Raw genomic sequence first — 22371 nt, forward strand, 5'->3', positions numbered from 1 at the left:
TTATATACCTGTAGGAGACTGGCACAGACCCTGTGAATATCTAGCTGTAGGAGGCTGGCACAGACCCAGTGATTATATACCTGTAGGAGGCTGGCACGGACCCGGTGATTATATACCTGTAGGAGGCTGGCACGGACCCGGTGATTATATACCTGTAGGAGACTGGCACAGACCCGGTGATAATATACCTGTAGGAGGCTGGCACAGACCCTGTGATTATATACCTGTAGGAGACTGGCACAGAACCTGTGATTATCTACCTGTAGGAGACTGGCACAGACCCTGTGATTATATACCTGTAGGAGACTGGCACAGACCCGGTGATAATATACCTGTAGGAGACTGGCACAGACCCTGTGATTATCTAAATGCAGGAGACTTGCACAGACCATGTGATTATATACCTGTAGGAGACTTGCACAGACCATGTGATAATATACCTGTAGGAGACTTGCACAGACCATGTGATTATCTACCTGTAGGAGACTTGCACAGACCATGTGATTATCTACCTGTAGGAGACTGGCACAGACCCGGTGATAATATACCTGTAGGAGGCTGGCACAGACCCTGTGATTATATACCTGTAGGAGACTGGCACAGACCCGGTGATAATATACCTGTAGGAGGCTGGCACAGACCCTGTGATTATATACCTGTAGGAGACTGGCACAGACCCGGTGATAATATACCTGTAGGAGACTGGCACAGACCCGGTGATAATATACCTGTAGGAGGCTGGCACAGACCCTGTGATTATATACCTGTAGGAGACTGGCACAGACCCGGTGATAATATACCTGTAGGAGGCTGGCACAGACCCTGTGATTATATACCTGTAGGAGACTGGCACAGACCCGGTGATAATATACCTGTAGGAGAATGGCACAGACCCTGTGAATATCTAGCTGTAGGAGACTTGCACAGACCATGTGATAATATACCTGTAGGAGACTGGCACTGCCCCTGTTGATTATCTACCTTTTTCTGTGTGTATATATAGTTAGTGACAGTGGGCACTATGTCTGTGTGTATATATAGTTAGTGACGGCTGGTACTGTGTCTGTGTGTATATATAGTTAGTGACAGTGGTCACCGTGTCTGTGTGTATATATAGTTAGTGACAGTGGGCACTATGTCTGTGTGTATATATAGTTAGTGTCGGCTGGCACTGTGTCTGTGTGTATATATAGTTAGTGACAGTGGGCACTATGTCTGTGTGTATATATAGTTAGTGTCGGCTGGCACTGTGTCTGTGTGTATATATAGTTAGTGATGGTGGACACTGTTTCTGTGTGTATATATAGTTATTGACAGCTGGCACTGTGTTTGTGTGTATATATAGTTTGTGACAGCTTTCACTGTGTCTGTGTGTATATAGAATTAGTGACGGTGGGCACTGTGTTTGTGTGTATATAAAGTTAGTGACAGCTGGTACTGTGTATGTGTCTATATATAGTTAGTGACAGTGGTCACCGTGTCTGTGTGTATATATAGTTAGTGACGGTGGGCACTGTGTCTGTGTGTATATATACTTAGTGACAGTGGGCACTGTGTCTGTGTGTCTGGAAGTGTGTATATATAGTTTATGACGGTGGTCACCGTGTCTGTGTGTATATATAGCTAATGATGGTGGCATTGGTGGGCACTGTGTCTGTGTGTATATATAGGTAGTGACGGTGTGCTCTGTGTCTGTGTGTATATATAGTTAGTGATGGTGTGCTCTGTGTCTGTGTGTATATATAGTTAGTGATGGTGTGCACTGTGTCTGTGTGTATATATAGTTAGTGACGGTGTGCACTGTGTCTGTGTGTTGTGTGTATATATAGTTAGTGACGGTGTGCTCTGTGTCTGTGTGTATATATAGTTAGTGATGGTGTGCTCTGTGTGTATATATAGTTAGTGACGGTGTGCTCTGTGTCTGTGTGTATATATAGTTAGTGACGGTGTGCACTGTGTCTGTGTGTATATATAGTTAGTGACGGTGTGCACTGTGTCTGTGTGTATATATAGTTAGTGACGGTGTGCTCTGTGTCTGTGTGTATATATAGTTAGTGATGGTGTGCTCTGTGTCTGTGTGTATATATAGTTAGTGACGGTGTGCACTGTGTCTGTGTGTATATATAGTTAGTGACGGTGTGCTCTGTGTCTGTGTGTATATATAGTTAGTGATGGTGTGCTCTGTGTCTGTGTGTATATATAGTTAGTGACGGTGTGCACTGTGTCTGTGTGTATATATAGTTAGTGATGGTGTGCTCTGTGTCTGTGTGTATATATAGTTAGTGATGGTGTGCACTGTGTCTGTGTGTATATATAGTTAGTGACGGTGTGCACTGTGTCTGTGTGTATATATAGTTAGTGACGGTGTGCTCTGTGTCTGTGTGTATATATAGTTAGTGATGGTGTGCTCTGTGTCTGTGTGTATATATAGTTAGTGACGGTGTGCACTGTGTCTGTGTGTATATATAGTTAGTGATGGTGTGCTCTGTGTCTGTGTGTATATATAGTTAGTGATGGTGTGCTCTGTGTCTGTGTGTATATATAGTTAGTGATGGTGTGCTCTGTGTCTGTGTGTATATATAGTTAGTGATGGTGTGCACTGTGTCTGTGTGTATATATAGTTAGTGACGGTGTGCACTGTGTCTGTGTGTTGTGTGTATATATAGTTAGTGACGGTGTGCTCTGTGTCTGTGTGTATATATAGTTAGTGATGGTGTGCTCTGTGTCTGTGTGTATATATAGTTAGTGATGGTGTGCACTGTGTCTGTGTAGTTAGTGACAGTGGTCACTGTGTCTGTGTATATGTTTGCAGGAGACTATCACTGAATTTAATTACATTTTCCAGGGTACAAATTACATGAAGACAAACCCAGCAGCAGAAATGAGGTTCAGCATGAGAGAATCTTTCTGGGAAAGGTCAGAGGTGAGAGCCGTTGTTGTGTATTATGTAATTGTCCCTTTGCTGTGTCACCTATTTAGCTGCATACTATTTCCAGGAGCTTATTACCCCATTTGCATCTCATTCTCTCTCCCATTTATGCTTCATTTCACCTCTCTATCTAAAGAGTACACTACATTCATTGCTCTTGCTATTCACTCATGTGCCCGCGCACCAGATACCTTAATGTTACCTCTCTATGATCCCCCTTACCCACTCTCTGAGCACTAACTAAGTCTGTGCCCCCAGCGCGAGGAGGAGCACCGTAAAGATGCAGAGCGTTTGCGGATGCTGGAGGAGCGGAGGGCTCTTGAGAAACAGAGGGTGGAAAGGGAGCGAGAAGAGGAGGAAGAGAGAGATCGCCGGATCCGGGAGAAGGAGAGACTAGTAGAGGAGCAAAGGTGACACCTTCATGTGCCAGATCCACTGTGTCATCATTATCCCATTGCTAATAGAATTATCCCAATCTGTGTCATTATTATCCCACTGCTATCAGAATTATCCCAATCTGTGTCATTATTATCCCACTGCTATCAGAATTAGCCCAATCTGTGTCATCATTATCTCACTGCTATCAGCATTAGCCCACCCTGTGTCATCATTATCTCACTGCTATCAGCATTAGCCCACCCTGTGTCATCATTATCTCACTGATATCAGCATTAGCCCACCCTGTGTCATTATTATCACACTGCTATCAGCATTAGCCCACCCTGTGTCATCATTATCTTACTGCTATCAGCATTAGCCCAATCTGTGTCATCATTATCTCACTGCTATCAGCATTAGCCCACCCTGTGTCATCATTATCTCACTGCTATCAGCATTAGCCCACCCTGTGTCATCATTATCTCACTGATATCAGCATTAGCCCACCCTGTGTCATCATTATCTCACTGATATCAGCATTAGCCCACCCTGTGTCATTATTATCACACTGCTATCAGCATTAGCCCACCCTGTGTCATCATTATCTCACTGCTATCAGCATTAGCCCACCCTGTGTCATCATTATCTCACTGATATCAGCATTAGCCCACCCTGTGTCATTATTATCACACTGCTATCAGCATTAGCCCACCCCGTGTCATCATTATCTTACTGCTATCAGCATTAGCCCACCCTGTGTCATCATTATCTCACTGCTATCAGCATTAGCCCACCCTGTGTCATCATTATCCAACTGCTATCAGCATTAGCCCACCCTGTGTCATCATTATCTCACTGCTATCAGCATTAGCCCACCCTGTGTCATCATTATCCAACTGCTATCAGCATTAGCCCACCCTGTGTCATCATTATCTCACTGATATCAGCATTAGCCCAATCTGTGTCATTATTTTCTCACTGCTATCAGCATTAGCCCACCCCGTGTCATCATTATCTTACTGCTATCAGCATTAGCCCAATCTGTGTCATTATTATCCCACTGCTATCAGCATTAGCCCACCCCGTGTCATCATTATCTTACTGCTATCAGCATTAGCCCAATCTGTGTCATTATTATCCCACTGCTATCAGCATTAGCCCACCCCGTGTCATCATTATCTTACTGCTATCAGAATTAGCCCAATCTGTGTCATTATTATCACACTGCTATCAGCATTAGCCCAATCTGTGTAATTATTATCCCACTGCTATCAGCATTAGCCCAATCTGTGTCATTATTTTCTCACTGCTATCAGAATTAGCCCAATCTGTGTCATTATTATCTCACTGCTACTAGAATTAGCATAATCTGTGTCATTATTATCACACTGCTATCAGCATTAGCCCAATCTGTGTCATTATTATCCCACTGCTATCAGCATTAGCCCACCCCGTGTCATCATTATCTTACTGCTATCAGCATTAGCCCACCCTGTGTCATCATTATCTCACTGCTATCAGCATTAGCCCACCCTGTGTCATCATTATCCAACTGCTATCAGCATTAGCCCACCCTGTGTCATCATTATCTTACTGCTATCAGCATTAGCCCACCCTGTGTCATTATCTCACTGCTATCAGCATTAGCCCACCCTGTGTCATCATTATCTTACTGCTATCAGCATTAGCCCACCCTGTGTCATCATTATCCAACTGCTATCAGCATTAGCCCACCCTGTGTCATTATTATCTCACTGCTATCAGCATTAGCCCACCCTGTGTCATCATTATCCAACTGCTATCAGCATTAGCCTACCCTGTGTCATCATTATCCAACTGCTATCAGCATTAGCCCACCCTGTGTCATCATTATCTCACTGCTATCAGCATTAGCCCACCCTGTGTCATCATTATCCAACTGCTATCAGCATTAGCCCACCCTGTGTCATCATTATCTCACTGCTATCAGCATTAGCCCACCCTGTGTCATCATTATCCAACTGCTATCAGCATTAGCCCGCCCTGTGTCATCATTATCTCACTGCTATCAGCATTAGCCCACCCTGTGTCATCATTATCCAACTGCTATCAGCATTAGCCCACCCTGTGTCATCATTATCTCACTGCTATCAGCATTAGCCCACCCTGTGTCATTATTATCCCACTGCTATCAGAATTAGCCCAATCTGTGTCATCATTATCTCACTGCTATCAGCATTAGCCCACCCTGTGTCATCATTATCTCACTGATATCAGCATTAGCCCACCCTGTGTCATTATTATCACACTGCTATCAGCATTAGCCCAATCTGTGTCATTATTATCCCACTGCTATCAGCATTAGCCCACCTCGTGTCATCATTATCTTACTGCTATCAGCATTAGCCCACCCTGTGTCATCATTATCTCACTGCTATCAGCATTAGCCCACCCTGTGTCATCATTATCTCACAGCTATCAGCATTAGCCCACCCTGTGTCATCATTATCCAACTGGTATCAGCATTAGCCCACCCTGTGTCATCATTATCTCACTGCTATCAGCATTAGCCCACCCTGTGTCATCATTATCCAACTGCTATCAGCATTAGCCCACCCTGTGTCATCATTATCTCACTGCTATCAGCATTAGCCCACCCTGTGTCATCATTATCTCACTGCTATCAGCATTAGCCCACCCTGTGTCATCATTATCCAACTGCTATCAGCATTAGCCCACCCTGTGTCATCATTATCTCACTGCTATCAGCATTAGCCCACCCTGTGTCATTATTATCCCACTGCTATCAGAATTAGCCCAATCTGTGTCATCATTATCTCACTGCTATCAGCATTAGCCCACCCTGTGTCATCATTATCTCACTGCTATCAGCATTAGCCCACCCTGTGTCATTATTATCCCACTGCTATCAGAATTAGCCCAATCTGTGTCATCATTATCTCACTGCTATCAGCATTAGCCCACCCTGTGTCATCATTATCCAACTGCTATCAGCATTAGCCCACCCTGTGTCATCATTATCTCACTGCTATCAGCATTAGCCCACCCTGTGTCATTATTATCCCACTGCTATCAGAATTAGCCCAATCTGTGTCATCATTATCTCACTGCTATCAGCATTAGCCCACCCGTGTCATCATTATCTTACTGCTATCAGCATTAGCCCACCCTGTGTCATCATTATCTCACTGCTATCAGCATTAGCCCACCCTGTGTCATCATTATCTCACAGCTATCAGCATTAGCCCACCCTGTGTCATCATTATCCAACTGCTATCAGCATTAGCCCACCCTGTGTCATCATTATCTCACTGATATCAGCATTAGCCCACCCTGTGTCATCATAATCCCACTGCTATCAGCATTAGCCCAATCTGTTTCATTATTTTCTCACTGCTATCAGAATTAGCCCAATCTGTGTAATTATTATCCCACTGCTATCAGCATTAGCCCAATCTGTGTCATTATTTTCTCACTGCTATCAGAATTAGCCCAATCTGTGTCATTATTATCCCACTGCTATCAGCATTAGCCCACCCTGTGTCATTATTATCACACTGCTATCAGCATTAGCCCAATCTGTGTCATTATTATCCCACTGCTATCAGCATTAGCCCACCCCGTGTCATCATTATCTTACTGCTATCAGCATTAGCCCACCCTGTGTCATCATTATCTCACTGCTATCAGCATTAGCCCACCCTGTGTCATCATTATCCAACTGCTATCAGCATTAGCCCACCCTGTGTCATCATTATCTTACTGCTATCAGCATTAGCCCACTCTGTGTCATCATTATCTCACTGCTATCAGCATTAGCCCACCCTGTGTCATCATTATCTTACTGCTATCAGCATTAGCCCACCCTGTGTCATCATTATCCAACTGCTATCAGCATTAGCCCACCCTGTGTCATCATTATCTCACTGCTATCAGCATTAGCCCACCCTGTGTCATCATTATCCAACTGCTATCAGCATTAGCCCACCCTGTGTCATCATTATCCAACTGCTATCAGCATTAGCCCACCCTGTGTCATCATTATCTCACTGCTATCAGCATTAGCCCACCCTGTGTCATCATTATCCAACTGCTATCAGCATTAGCCCACCCTGTGTCATCATTATCTCACTGCTATCAGCATTAGCCCACCCTGTGTCATCATTATCCAACTGCTATCAGCATTAGCCCACCCTGTGTCATCATTATCTTACTGCTATCAGCATTAGCCCACCCTGTGTCATCATTATCTCACTGCTATCAGCATTAGCCCACCCTGTGTCATCATTATCTTACTGCTATGCATTAGCCCACTCTGTGTCATCATTATCTCACTGCTATCAGCATTAGCCCACGCTGTGTCATCATTATCCCACTGCTATCAGCATTAGCCCACCCTGTGTCATCATTATCCCACTGCTATCAGCATTAGCCCATCCTGTGTCATCATTATCTTACTGCTATCAGCATTAGCCAACTCTGTGTCATCATTATCTCACTGCTATCAGCATAAGCCCACCCTATGTCATCATTATCTCACTGCTATCAGCATAAGCCCACCCTGTGTCATCATTATCTCACTGCTATCAGCATTAGCCCACCCTGTGTCATCATTATCCCACTGCTATCAGCATTATCCCACTCTGTGTCATCATTATCTTACTGCTATAAGCATTAGCCCACCCTATGTCATCATTATCTCACTGCTATCAGAATTAGCCCACCCTGTGTCATCATTATCCAACTGCTATCAGCATTAGCCCACCCTGTGTCATCATTATCCCACTGCTATCAGCATTAGCCCACCCTATGTCATCATTATCTTACTTCTATCAGCATTAGCCCACTCTGTGTCATCATTATCTCACTGTTATCAGCATTAGCCCACCCTGTGTCATTATTATCTCACTGCTATCAGCATTAGCCCACCCTGTGTCATCATTTTCTCACTGCTATCAGCATTAGCCCACCCTGTGTCATCATTATCCCACTGCTATCAACATTAGCCCACTCTGTATCATTATTATCTCACTGCTATCAACATTAGCCCACCCTGTGTCATCATTATCCCACTGCTATCAAAATTAGCCCACCCTGTCATCATTATCCCACTGCTATCAACATTAGCCCACCCTGTCATCATTATCCCACTGCTATCAACATTAGCCCACTCTGTGTCATTATCTCACTGCTATCAGCATTAGCCCACTCTGTGTCATCATTATCTCACTGCTATCAGCATTAGCCCACTCTGTGTCATCATTATCTCACTTCTATCAGCATTAGCCCACTCTGTGTCATCATTATCTCACTGCTATCAGCATTAGCCCACTCTGTGTCATTATTATTTCACTGCTATCAGCATTAGCCCACCCTGTGTCATCATTTTCTCACTGCTATCAGCATTAGCCCACCCTGTGTCATCATTATCTCACTGCTATCAACATTAGCCCACCCTGTCATCATTATCCCACTGCTATCAACATTAGCCCACTCTGTATCATTATTATCTCACTGCTATCAACATTAGCCCACGCTGTGTCATCATTATCCCACTGCTATCAACATTAGCCCACTCTGTGTCATTATCTCACTGCTATCAGCATTAGCCCACCCTGTGTCATCATTATCTCACTGCTATCAGCATTAGCCCACTCTGTGTCATCATTATCCCACTGCTGTCAGCATTAGCCCACCCTGTGTCATCATTATCTGACTGCTATCAGCATTAGCCCACCCTGTGTCATCATTATCCCACTGCTATCAACATTAGCCCACTCTGTATCATTATTATCTCACTGCTATCAGCATTAGCCCACTCCGTGTCATCATTATCCCACTGCTGTCAGCATTAGCCCACCCTGTGTCATCATTATCTGACTGCTATCAGCATTAGCCCACCCTGTGTCATCATTATCCCACTGCTATCAACATTAGCCCACTCTGTGTCATTATCTCACTTCTATCAGCATTAGCCCACTCTTTGTCATCATTATCTCACTGCTATCAGCATTAGCCCACCCTGTGTCATTATTATCTCACTGCTATCAGCATTAGCCCACCCTGTGTCATCATTATCTCACTGCTATCAGCATTAGCCCACTCTGTGTCATCATTATCTCACTGCTATCAGCATTAGCCCACTCTGTGTCATCATTATCCCACTGCTATCAGCATTAGCCCACCCTGTGTCATTATTATCTCAATGCTATCAGCATTAGCCCACCCTGTGTCATCATTATCTCACTGCTATCAGCATTAGCCCAACCTGTGTCATTATTATCTTACTGCTATCAGCATTAGCCCACCCTGGGTCATCATTATCTCACTGCTATCAGCATTAGCCCAATCTGTGTCATCATTATCTTACTGCTATCAGCATTAGCCCACCCTGGGTCATCATTATCTCACTGCTATCAGCATTAGCCCAATCTGTGTCATCATTATGTCACTGCTATCAGCATTAGCCCACCCTGTGTCATCATTATCTCACTGCTATCAGCATTAGCCCAATCTGTGTCATCATTATGTCACTGCTATCAGCATTAGCCCAATCTGTGTCATCATTATGTCACTGCTATCAGCATTAGCCCACCCTGTGTCATCATTATCTTACTGCTATCAGCATTAGCCCACCCTGTGTCATTATTATCTTACTGCTATCAACATTAGCCCACCCTGTGTCATCATTATCTCACTGCTATCAGCATTAGCCCAATCTGTGTCATCATTATGTCACTGCTATCAGCATTAGCCCAATCTGTGTCATCATTATGTCACTGCTATCAGCATTAGCCCACCCTGTGTCATCATTATCTTACTGCTATCAGCATTAGCCCACCCTGTGTCATCATCATCTCACTGCTATCAGCATTAGCCCAACCTGTGTCATTATTATCTTACTGCTATCAACATTAGCCCACCCTGTGTCATCATCATCTCACTGCTATAAGAAATAACCCACCCTGTGTCATCATTATCTCACTGCTATCAGCATTAGCCCACCCTGTGTCATCATCATCTCACTGCTATAAGAAATAACCCACCCTGTGTCATCATTATCTCACTGCTATCAGCATTAGCCCACCCTGTGTCATCATCATCTCACTGCTATCAGCATTTGCCCAACCTGTGTCATTATTATCTTACTGCTATCAACATTAGCCCACCCTGTGTCATCATTATCTTACTGCTATCAGCATTAGCCCACCCTGTGTCATCATCATCTCACTGCTATCAGCATTAGCCCAACCTGTGTCATTATTATCTTACTGCTATCAACATTAGCCCACCCTGTGTCATCATTATCTTACTGCTATCAGCATTAGCCCACCCTGTGTCATCATCATCTCACTGCTATAAGAAGTAACCCACCCTGTGTCATCATTATCTCACTGCTATCAGCATTAGCCCACCCTGTGTCATCATCATCTCACTGCTATCAGCATTAGCCCACCCTGTGTCATCATCATCTCACTGCTATAAGAAATAACCCACCCTGTGTCATCATTATCTCACTGCTATCAGCATTAGCCCACCCTGTGTCATCATCATCTCACTGCTATCAGCATTAGCCCAACCTGTGTCATCTTTATCCCACTGCTATCAGCATTAGCCCAACCTGTGTCATTATTATCTTACTGCTATCAACATTAGTCCACCCTGTGTAATCATTATCTCACTGCTATCAGAATTAGCCCACCCTGTGTCATCATTATCTCACTGCTATCAGCATTAGCCCACCCTGTGTCATCATTATCTCACTGCTATCAGCATCAGCCCACCCTGTGTCATCATTATTGAACTGCTATCAGCATTAGCCCACCCTGTGTCATCATTATCTCACTGCTATTAGCATTAGCCCACCCTGTGTCATCATTATCTCACTGCTATCAGCATTAGCCCACCCTGTGTCATCATTATCTCACTGCTATTAGCATTAGCCCACCCTGTGTCATCATTATCTCACTGCTATCAGCATTAGCCCACCCTGTGTCATCATTATCTCACTGCTATCAGCATTAGCCCACCCTGTGTCATCATTATCTCACTGCTATCAGCATTAGTCCACCCTTGTCATCATTATCTCACTGCTATTAGCATTAGCCCACTCTGTGTCATCATTATCTCACTGCTATCAGCATTAGCCCACTCTGTGTCATCATTATCTTACTGCTATCAGCATTAGCCCACTCTGTGTCATCATTATCTCACTGCTATCAGCATTAGCCCACCCTGTGTCATCATTATCTTACTGCTATCAGCATTAGCCCACTCTGTGTCATCATTATCTCACTGCTATCAGCATTAGCCCACCCTGTGTCATCATAATCCCACTGCTATCAGCATTAGCCCACTCTGTGTCATCATTATCTCACTACTATCAGCATTAGCCAGCCCTGTGTCATTATTATCTCACTGCTATCAGCATTAGCCCACTCTGTGTCATCATTATCTCACTTCTATAAGCATTAGTCCACCCTGTGTCATCTTTATCCCACTGCTATCAGCATTAGCCCACTCTGTGTCATCATTATCTCACTGCTATCATCATTAGCCCACCCTGTGTCATCATTATCTCACTGCTATCAGCATTAGCCCAATCTGTGTCATCATTATGTCACTGCTATCAGCATTAGCCCACCCTGTGTCATCATTATCTCACTGCTATCAGCATTAGCCCAATCTGTGTCATCATTATGTCACTGCTATCAGCATTAGCCCAATCTGTGTCATCATTATGTCACTGCTATCAGCATTAGCCCACCCTGTGTCATCATTATCTTACTGCTATCAGCATTAGCCCACCCTGTGTCATCATCATCTCACTGCTATCAGCATTAGCCCAACCTGTGTCATTATTATCTTACTGCTATCAACATTAGCCCACCCTGTGTCATCATCATCTCACTGCTATAAGAAATAACCCACCCTGTGTCATCATTATCTCACTGCTATCAGCATTAGCCCACCCTGTGTCATCATCATCTCACTGCTATAAGAAATAACCCACCCTGTGTCATCATTATCTCACTGCTATCAGCATTAGCCCACCCTGTGTCATCATCATCTCACTGCTATCAGCATTTGCCCAACCTGTGTCATTATTATCTTACTGCTATCAACATTAGCCCACCCTGTGTCATCATTATCTTACTGCTATCAGCATTAGCCCACCCTGTGTCATCATCATCTCACTGCTATCAGCATTAGCCCAACCTGTGTCATTATTATCTTACTGCTATCAACATTAGCCCACCCTGTGTCATCATTATCTTACTGCTATCAGCATTAGCCCACCCTGTGTCATCATCATCTCACTGCTATAAGAAGTAACCCACCCTGTGTCATCATTATCTCACTGCTATCAGCATTAGCCCACCCTGTGTCATCATCATCTCACTGCTATCAGCATTAGCCCACCCTGTGTCATCATCATCTCACTGCTATAAGAAATAACCCACCCTGTGTCATCATTATCTCACTGCTATCAGCATTAGCCCACCCTGTGTCATCATCATCTCACTGCTATAAGAAATAACCCACCCTGTGTCATCATCATCTCACTGCTATCAGCATTAGCCCAACCTGTGTCATCTTTATCCCACTGCTATCAGCATTAGCCCAACCTGTGTCATTATTATCTTACTGCTATCAACATTAGTCCACCCTGTGTAATCATTATCTCACTGCTATCAGAATTAGCCCACCCTGTGTCATCATTATCTCACTGCTATCAGCATTAGCCCACCCTGTGTCATCATTATCTCACTGCTATCAGCATCAGCCCACCCTGTGTCATCATTATCTCACTGCTATCAGCATTAGCCCACCCTGTGTCATCATTATCTCACTGCTATTAGCATTAGCCCACCCTGTGTCATCATTATCTCACTGCTATCAGCATTAGCCCACCCTGTGTCATCATTATCTCACTGCTATTAGCATTAGCCCACCCTGTGTCATCATTATCTCACTGCTATCAGCATTAGCCCACCCTGTGTCATCATTATCTCACTGCTATCAGCATTAGCCCACCCTGTGTCATCATTATCTCACTGCTATCAGCATTAGTCCACCCTTGTCATCATTATCTCACTGCTATTAGCATTAGCCCACTCTGTGTCATCATTATCTCACTGCTATCAGCATTAGCCCACTCTGTGTCATCATTATCTTACTGCTATCAGCATTAGCCCACTCTGTGTCATCATTATCTCACTGCTATCAGCATTAGCCCACCCTGTGTCATCATTATCTTACTGCTATCAGCATTAGCCCACTCTGTGTCATCATTATCTCACTGCTATCAGCATTAGCCCACCCTGTGTCATCATAATCCCACTGCTATCAGCATTAGCCCACTCTGTGTCATCATTATCTCACTACTATCAGCATTAGCCAGCCCTGTGTCATTATTATCTCACTGCTATCAGCATTAGCCCACTCTGTGTCATCATTATCTCACTTCTATAAGCATTAGTCCACCCTGTGTCATCTTTATCCCACTGCTATCAGCATTAGCCCACTCTGTGTCATCATTATCTCACTGCTATCATCATTAGCCCACCCTGTGTCATCATTATCTCACTGCTATCAGCATTAGCCCACCCTGTGTCATCATTATCCCACTGCTATCAGCATTAGTCCACCCTGTGTCATCATTATCTCACTGCTATCAGCATTAGACCACCCTGTGTCATCATTATCTCACTGCTATCAGCATTAGCCCACTCTGTGTCATCATTATGTCACTGCTATCATCATTAGCCCACCCTGTGTCATCATTATTGAACTGCTATAAGCATTAGTCCATCCTGTGTCATCATTATCTCACTGCTATAAGCATTAGCCCACCCTGTGTCATCATTATCTCACTGCTATAAGCATTAGCCCACCCCGTGTCATCATTATTTCACTGCTATCAGCATTAGCCCACCCTGGGTCATTATCTCACTGCTATCAGCATTAGCCCACCCTGTGTCATCATTATCTCACTGCTATCAGCATTAGCCCACCCTGTGTCATCATTATTGAACTGCTATAAGCATTAGTCCATCCTGTGTCATCATTATCTCACTGCTATAAGCATTAGTCCATCCTGTGTCATCATTATCTCACTGCTATCAGCATTAGCCCACCCTGTGTCATCATTATCCAACTGCTATCAGCATTAGCCCACCCTGTGTCATCATTATCTCACTGCTATCAGCATTAGCCCACCCTGGGTCATCATTATCCCACTGCTATCAGCATTAGTCCACCCTGTGTCATCATTATCTCACTGCTATCAGCATTAGTCCACCCTGTGTCATCATTATCTCACTGCTATCAGCATTAGCCCACCCTGTGTCATCATTATCTCACTGCTATCAGCATTAGCCCACTCTGTGTCATCATTATCTCACTGCTATCAGCATTAGCCCTCCCTGTGTCATCATTATCTCACTGCTATCAGCATTAGCCCACTCTGTGTCATCATTATCTCACTGCTATCAGCATTAGTCCACCCTTGTCATCATTATCTCACTGCTATCAGCATTAGTCCACCCTTGTCATCATTATCTCACTGCTATCAGCATTAGCCCACCCTGTGTCATCAGTATCTCACTGCTATCAGCATTAGTCCACCCTTGTGTCATCATTATCTCACTGCTATCAGCATTAGCCCACCCTGTGTCATCATTATCTCACTGCTATCAGCATTAGCCCGTCCTTTGTCATCATTATCTCACTGCTATCAGCATTAGTCCACCCTTGTGTCATCATTATTTCACTGCTATTAGCATTAGCCCACCCTGTGTCATTATTATCTCACTGCTATAAGAAATAGCCCACCCTGTCTCATCTTTATCCCACTGCTATCAGCATTAGCCCGTCCTTTGTCATCATTATTTCACTGCTATTATCATTAGCCTACCCTGTGTCATTATTATCTCACTGCTATCAGCATTAGTCCACCCTGTGTCATCATTATCTCACTGCTATCAGCATTAGCCCACCCTGTTTCATCATTTTCTCACTGCTATCAGCATTAGTCCACCCTTGTGTCATCATTATTTCACTGCTATTAGCATTAGCCCACCCTGTGTCATTATTATCTCACTGCTATCAGCATTAGCCCACCCTGTGTCATCATTATCTCACTGCTATTAGCATTAGCCTACCCTGTGTCATTATTATCTCACTGCTATCAGCATTAGCCCTTCCTTTGTCATCATTATTTCACTGCTATTAGCATTAGCCCACCCTGTGTCATTATTATCTCACTGCTATAAGAAATAGCCCACCCTGTCTCATCTTTATCCCACTGCTATCAGCATTAGCCCGTCCTTTGTCATCATTATTTCACTGCTATTATCATTAGCCTACCCTGTGTCATTATTATCTCACTGCTATCAGCATTAGTCCACCCTGTGTCATCATTATTTCACTGCAATTAGCATTAGCCCACCCTGTGTCATTATTATCTCAATGCTATCAGCATTTGCCCACCCTGTGTCATCATTATCTTACTGCTATCAGCATTAGCTCACCCTGTGTCATCACTATCTCACTGCTATCAGCATTAGTCCACCCTGTGTCATCATTATCTCACTGCTATCATCATTAGCCCACCCTGGGTCATCATTATCTCACTGCTATCAGCATTAGCAGACCCTGTGTCATCATTATCTCACTGCTGTCAGCATTAGCCCACCCTGTGTCATCATTATCTCACTGCTATAAGCATTAGCCCACCCTGTGTCATCATTATTTCACTGCTATAAGCATTATCCCACCCTGGGTAATTATCTCACTGCTATCAGCATTAGCCCACCCTGTGTCATCATTATCTCACTGCTATCAGCATTAGCCCACCCTGTGTCATCATTATCTTACTGCTATCAGCATTAGCCACCCTGTGTCATCATTATCCCACTGCTATCAGCATTAGCCACCCTGTGTCATCATTATCCCACTGCTATCAGCATTAGCCCACCCTGTGTCATCATTATCCCACTGCTATCAGCATTAGCCCACCCTGTGTCATCATTATCCCACTGCTATAAGCATTAGCCCACTCTGTGTCATCATTATCTCACTGCTATCAGCATTAGCCCATCCTGTGTCATCATTATCTCACTGCTATCAGCATTAGCCCTCCCTGTGTCATCATTACCTCACTGCTATCAGCATTAGTCCACCCTTGTCATCATTATCTCACTGCTATCAGCATTAGCCCACTCTGTGTCATCATTATCTCACTGCTATCAGCATTAGCCCACCCTGCGTCATCATTATCTCACTGCTATAAGCATTAGCCCACCCTGGGTCATTATCTCACTGCTATCAGCATTAGCCCACCTTGTGTCATCATTATCTCACTGCTATCAGCATTAGCCCACCCTGTGTCATCATTATCTCACTGCTATCAGCATTAGCCCACCCTGTGTCATCATAATCCCACTGCTATCAGCATCAGCCACACTGGGTCATCATTATCCCACTGCTATCAGCATTAGCCCACCCTGTGTCATCATTATCCCACTGCTATAAGCATTAGCCCACTCTGTGTCATCATTATCTCACTGCTATCAGCATTAGCCCACCCTGTGTCATTATTATCTCACTGCTATAAGAAATAGCCCACCCTGTCTCATCTTTATCCCACTGCTATCAGCATTAGCCCGTCCTTTGTCATCATTATTTCACTGCTATTATCATTAGCCTACCCTGTGTCATTATTATCTCACTGCTATCAGCATTAGTCCACCCTGTGTCATCATCATCTCACTGCTATCAGCATTAGCCTACCCTGTGTCATTATTATCTCACTGCTATCAGCATTAGCCCACCCTGTTTCATCATTTTCTCACTGCTATCAGCATTAGCCCGTCCTTTGTCATCATTATTTCACTGCAATTAGCATTAGCCCACCCTGTGTCATTATTATCTCACTGCTATCAGCATTTGCCCACCCTGTGTCATCATTATCTCACTGCTATCAGAATTAGCCCACCCTGTGTCATCATTATCTCAATGCTATCAGCATTTGCCCACCCTGTGTCATCATTATCTTACTGCTATCAGCATTAGCTCACCCTGTGTCATCACTATCTCACTGCTATCAGCATTAGTCCACCCTGTGTCATCATTATCTCACTGCTATCATCATTAGCCCACCCTGGGTCATCATTATCTCACTGCTATCAGCATTAGCAGACCCTGTGTCATCATTATCTCACTGCTGTCAGCATTAGCCCACCCTGTGTCATCATTATCTCACTGCTATAAGCATTAGCCCACCCTGTGTCATCATTATTTCACTGCTATAAGCATTATCCCACCCTGGGTAATTATCTCACTGCTATCAGCATTAGCCCACCCTGTGTTATCATTATCTCACTGCTATCAGCATTAGCCCACCCTGTGTCATCATTATCTTACTGCTATCAGCATTAGCCACCCTGTGTCATCATTATCCCACTGCTATCAGCATTAGCCACCCTGTGTCATCATTATCCCACTGCTATCAGCATTAGCCCACCCTGTGTCATCATTATCCCACTGCTATCAGCATTAGCCCACCCTGTGTCATCATTATCCCACTGCTATAAGCATTAGCCCACTCTGTGTCATCATTATCTCACTGCTATCAGCATTAGCCCATCCTGTGTCATCATTATCTCACTGCTATCAGCATTAGCCCTCCCTGTGTCATCATTATCTCACTGCTATCAGCATTAGTCCACCCTTGTCATCATTATCTCACTGCTATCAGCATTAGCCCACTCTGTGTCATCATTATCTCACTGCTATCAGCATTAGCCCACCCTGCGTCATCATTATCTCACTGCTATAAGCATTAGCCCACCCTGGGTCATTATCTCACTGCTATCAGCATTAGCCCACCTTGTGTCATCATTATCTCACTGCTATCAGCATTAGCCCACCCTGTGTCATCATTATCTCACTGCTATCAGCATTAGCCCACCCTGTGTCATCATAATCCCACTGCTATCAGCATCAGCCACACTGGGTCATCATTATCCCACTGCTATCAGCATTAGCCCACCCTGTGTCATCATTATCCCACTGCTATAAGCATTAGCCCACTCTGTGTCATCATTATCTCACTGCTATCAGCATTAGCCCACCCTGTGTCATCATTATCCCACTGCTATAAGCATTAGCCCACCCTGTGTCATCATTATCTCACTGCTATCAGCATTAGTCCACCCTTGTGTCATCATTATCTCACTGCTATCAGCATTAGCCCACTCTGTGTCATCATTATCTCACTGCTATCAGCATTAGCCCACCCTGTGTCATTATTATCTCACTGCTATCAGCATTAGCCCACCCTGTGTCATCATTATCTCACTGCTATAAGAAATAGCCCACCCTGTGTCATCTTTATCCCACTGCTATCAGCATTAGCCCACCCTGTGTCATCTTTATCCCACTGCTATCAGCATTAGCCCGTCCTTTGTCAATATTATTTCACTGCTATTAGCATTAGCCCACCCTGTGTCATTATTATCTCACTGCTATCAGCATTAGCCCACTCTGTGTCATCATTATCTCACTGCTATCAGCATTAGTTCACTCTGTGTCATCATTATCTCACTGTGTCATCCTTATCTCACTACTATCAGCATTAGCACACTTTGTCATCTTTATCCCACTGCTATAAGCATTAGCCCACCCTGCGTCGTCATTATCTCACTGCTATCAGCATTATCCCACCCTGTGTCATTATTATTTTACTGCTATTAACATTAGCCCACCCTGTGTCATCATTATCCCACTGCTATCAGCATTAGCCCACCCTGTGTCCTCATTATCCCACTGCTATCAGCATTAGCCCACTGTGTCATCATTATCCCACTGCTATCAGCATTAGCCCACCCTGTGTCATCAATCTTCTACTGCTATCGGGATTAGACCACTTTGTCATCATTAGTCAACCACTATCATCTTTAATCTTCTCTGTGTCATCATTAGTCCACCCTGTGTCATCATTAGGAGGAGGGAAAAGAAACACCAACACACCAGACCCTTAAGTCCTTCCTACTTCCCAGAATTCTCAGTCATTTTCTTTTGCCTTGATGGGGAGTGGTGTGAAAATGAAGTGCAAGATCTATTTATCGTTTGAAAGGGAATCCTCTAACCAAACTAAGGCCCAAATATTCCTCGCAGTAACCTGACGTTCAAGGAAAGTAGACAAGGAATAATCAGACAAGCAATAAAAGTTCTTTTCTCAGTGAGAAATGTCACAGGCCTCCAAGGTGAAATGTGGACTTGTCCACCAATCCCCTATTCTACTGTGAGCTGCTCCTTGCAGATTTACAGCCTTCCCCAGGGGAAATGTGCACTTGTCCACCAATCTCCTGGTTTACAATGAGCTGCTCCTTGTGTATCCACAGCCATACCCAACTGAAACATGGACTTGTCCACCAATCTCCTGGTCTATAGTGAGCTTCTCCTTATGGATTCACAGCCATCCCCAGGTGAAATGTGGACTTTTCCACCAATTCCCTGGTCTACAGTGAGCTTCTGCTTATGGATCCACAGCCCTCCCCAGGTGAAATGTGGACTTGTCCACCAAATCCCCTGGTCTACAGTGAGCTGCTCCTTGTGGATCCACAGCCATACCCAACTGAAACATGGACTTGTCCACCAATCCCCTGGTCTATAGTGAGCTTCTCCTTATGGATTCACAGCCATCCCCAGGTGGAATGTGGACTTTTCCACCAATTCCCTGGTCTACAGTGAGCTTCTGCTTATGGATCCACAGCCCTCCCCAGGTGAAATGTGGACTTGTCCATCAAATCCCCTGGTCTACAGTGAACTGTTCCTTGTGGATCCACAGGATGGCCTCATCTACTGGAAGCAAGTTGCTGGAGCTGAGGTGAGCTCAGTTGATGAAGGTGCTGAGAGATAAGTACCTGCACCTTCATAGCCCACTGGCTTTTATTATGAACATGTTCACATGACTTACATAGTCTGGGGACATATATGTATACACCATGCACATTTTACTAACATTTTATAGCACCTTTGGACACTTTTTCAAAACTTGATTTTTAAGGTTACTGTTGCTTTAAATTTAGTGCACTGAGAAGTTACTTCTAAGCTGTACACAGTGGACTAGATTACAAGTGGCGTGCTAACATTTGCATGAGAGCAATAGTTTTACAAGTGTATAGTAATTGTGTTACAAGCAAATTTAACGCACATCAGGTTAGCGCAACTGAAGACCTTACATAAAGTATTGGGATAAAAAAAAGCTACACCAAGCACAACATAAATACATTAAAATATACTGTTACACTCATATAAAGACTATCTGATAAAAATTATAAATATTAATTAAAAAAATGTATAAAGGTTCAAAGTTAAATGGTATATGGCCATGTGTTTAATTGCAAAGGGTTATAATATATATATATATATATATATATATATATATATATATATATATATATATATAACTAGTAATTCTATAGTAATATTTATTTGTGATTTACTGTAAATATTTTACATTCCAATCAATATTTAACATTTCAACCGCACCGCAATAGACCTAAAGCGTGACTCCTGAAGCGCGTTATGCATATTTTACATTCCTATGTTCTTCACATAGAAATGTTTTTAATTTGTATTATTAAATGTATATTTTTATATATATTTGATAATGTTAATGTAATATGTATATCTTTACAGGTATAGAAGAGAGTCCATAGAGAGCAGTCGCCGGACTCTCTTCTATACCTGTATAGATATACATATTACATTAACATTATCAGATATATATATAAAAATATACATTTAACCCCTTAATGACCGGACCATTTTTCAATTTTCTTACCCTTAATGACAATGGCTATTTTTACATTTCTGCACTGTTTGCGTTTAGCTGTAATTTTCCTCTTACTCATTTACTGTACCCACACATATTATATACCGTTTTTCTCGCCATTAAATGGACTTTCTAAAGATACCATTATTTTCATCATATCTTATAATTTACTATAAAAAAATATAAAATATGAGGAAAACATTGAAAAAAAACACACTTTTTCTAACTTTTACCCTCAAAAGCTGTTACACATCTACAACCACCAAAATACACCCAGTAGTTTCTAAATTTTGTCCTGAGTTTAGAAATACCCAATGTTTACATGTTGTTTGCTTTTTTTGCAAGTTATAGGGCCATAAATACAAGTAGCACTTTGCTATTTCCAAACCACTTTTTTTCAAAATTAGCGCTAGTTACATTAGAACACTAATATCTTTCAGGAATCCCTGAATATCCATTGACATGTGTATATTTTTTTTTAGAAGACATCCCAAAGCATTTATCTAGGCCCATTTTGGTATATTTCATGCCACCATTTCACCGCCAAATGCGATCAAATAAAAAAAATTGTTGACTTTTTCACAATTTTTTTCACAAACTTTAGGTTTCTCGCTGAATTTATTTACAAAAAACGTATGCAATTATAGCATACATGGTTGTAAATGCTTCTCTGGGATCCCCTTTGTTCAGAAATAGCAGACCTATATGGATTTGGCGTTGCTTTTTGGTAATTAGAAGGCCGCTAAATGCCGCTGCACACCACACGTGTATTATGCGCAGCAGTGAAGGGGTTAATTAGGGAGCTTGTAGGGAGCTTTTAGGTTTAATTTTAGCTTTAGTGTAGTGTAGTAGACAACCCAAATTATTGATCTAGGCCCATTTTGGTATATTTCATGCCACCATTTAACTGCCAAATACGATCAAATTAAAAAAAAAACTTACATTTTTCAAAATTTTAGGTTTCTCACTGAAATTATTTACAAGCAGCTTGTGCAATTATGGCACAAATGGTTGTAAATGCTTCTCTGGGATCCCCTTTGTTCAGAAATAGCAGACATATATGGCTTTGGTGTTGCTTTTTGGTAATAATAAGGCCGTTAAATACCGCTGCGCACCACACTTGTAATATGCCCAGCAGTTAAGGGGTTAATTAGGTAGCTTGTGGGGTTAATTTTGAGCTTTAGTGTAGAGATCAGCCTCCCACCTGACACATCCC

At 43.1% G+C, this 22371-nt stretch overlaps 1 protein-coding gene across 4 annotated transcripts in view; it reads left to right on the top strand.

Annotated features, from left to right (window-relative positions):
• The window catches only part of LOC128650449 (serine-rich adhesin for platelets-like), a 376989-nt gene that overhangs the window by 212815 nt on the left and 141803 nt on the right, over positions 1-22371 (top strand). For all 4 annotated transcript variants that reach the window (XM_053704393.1, XM_053704394.1, XM_053704396.1 and 1 more), the window contains exons 6-7: positions 2846-2923; positions 3188-3339. In XM_053704393.1, the coding sequence (XP_053560368.1) occupies positions 2846-2923; positions 3188-3339 (230 nt within the window). The remainder of the gene's footprint in view (positions 1-2845; positions 2924-3187; positions 3340-22371) is intronic.

This window comes from Bombina bombina, chromosome 2 (genome assembly GCF_027579735.1).
Source record: "Bombina bombina isolate aBomBom1 chromosome 2, aBomBom1.pri, whole genome shotgun sequence".
NCBI lineage: Eukaryota > Metazoa > Chordata > Amphibia > Anura > Bombinatoridae > Bombina > Bombina bombina.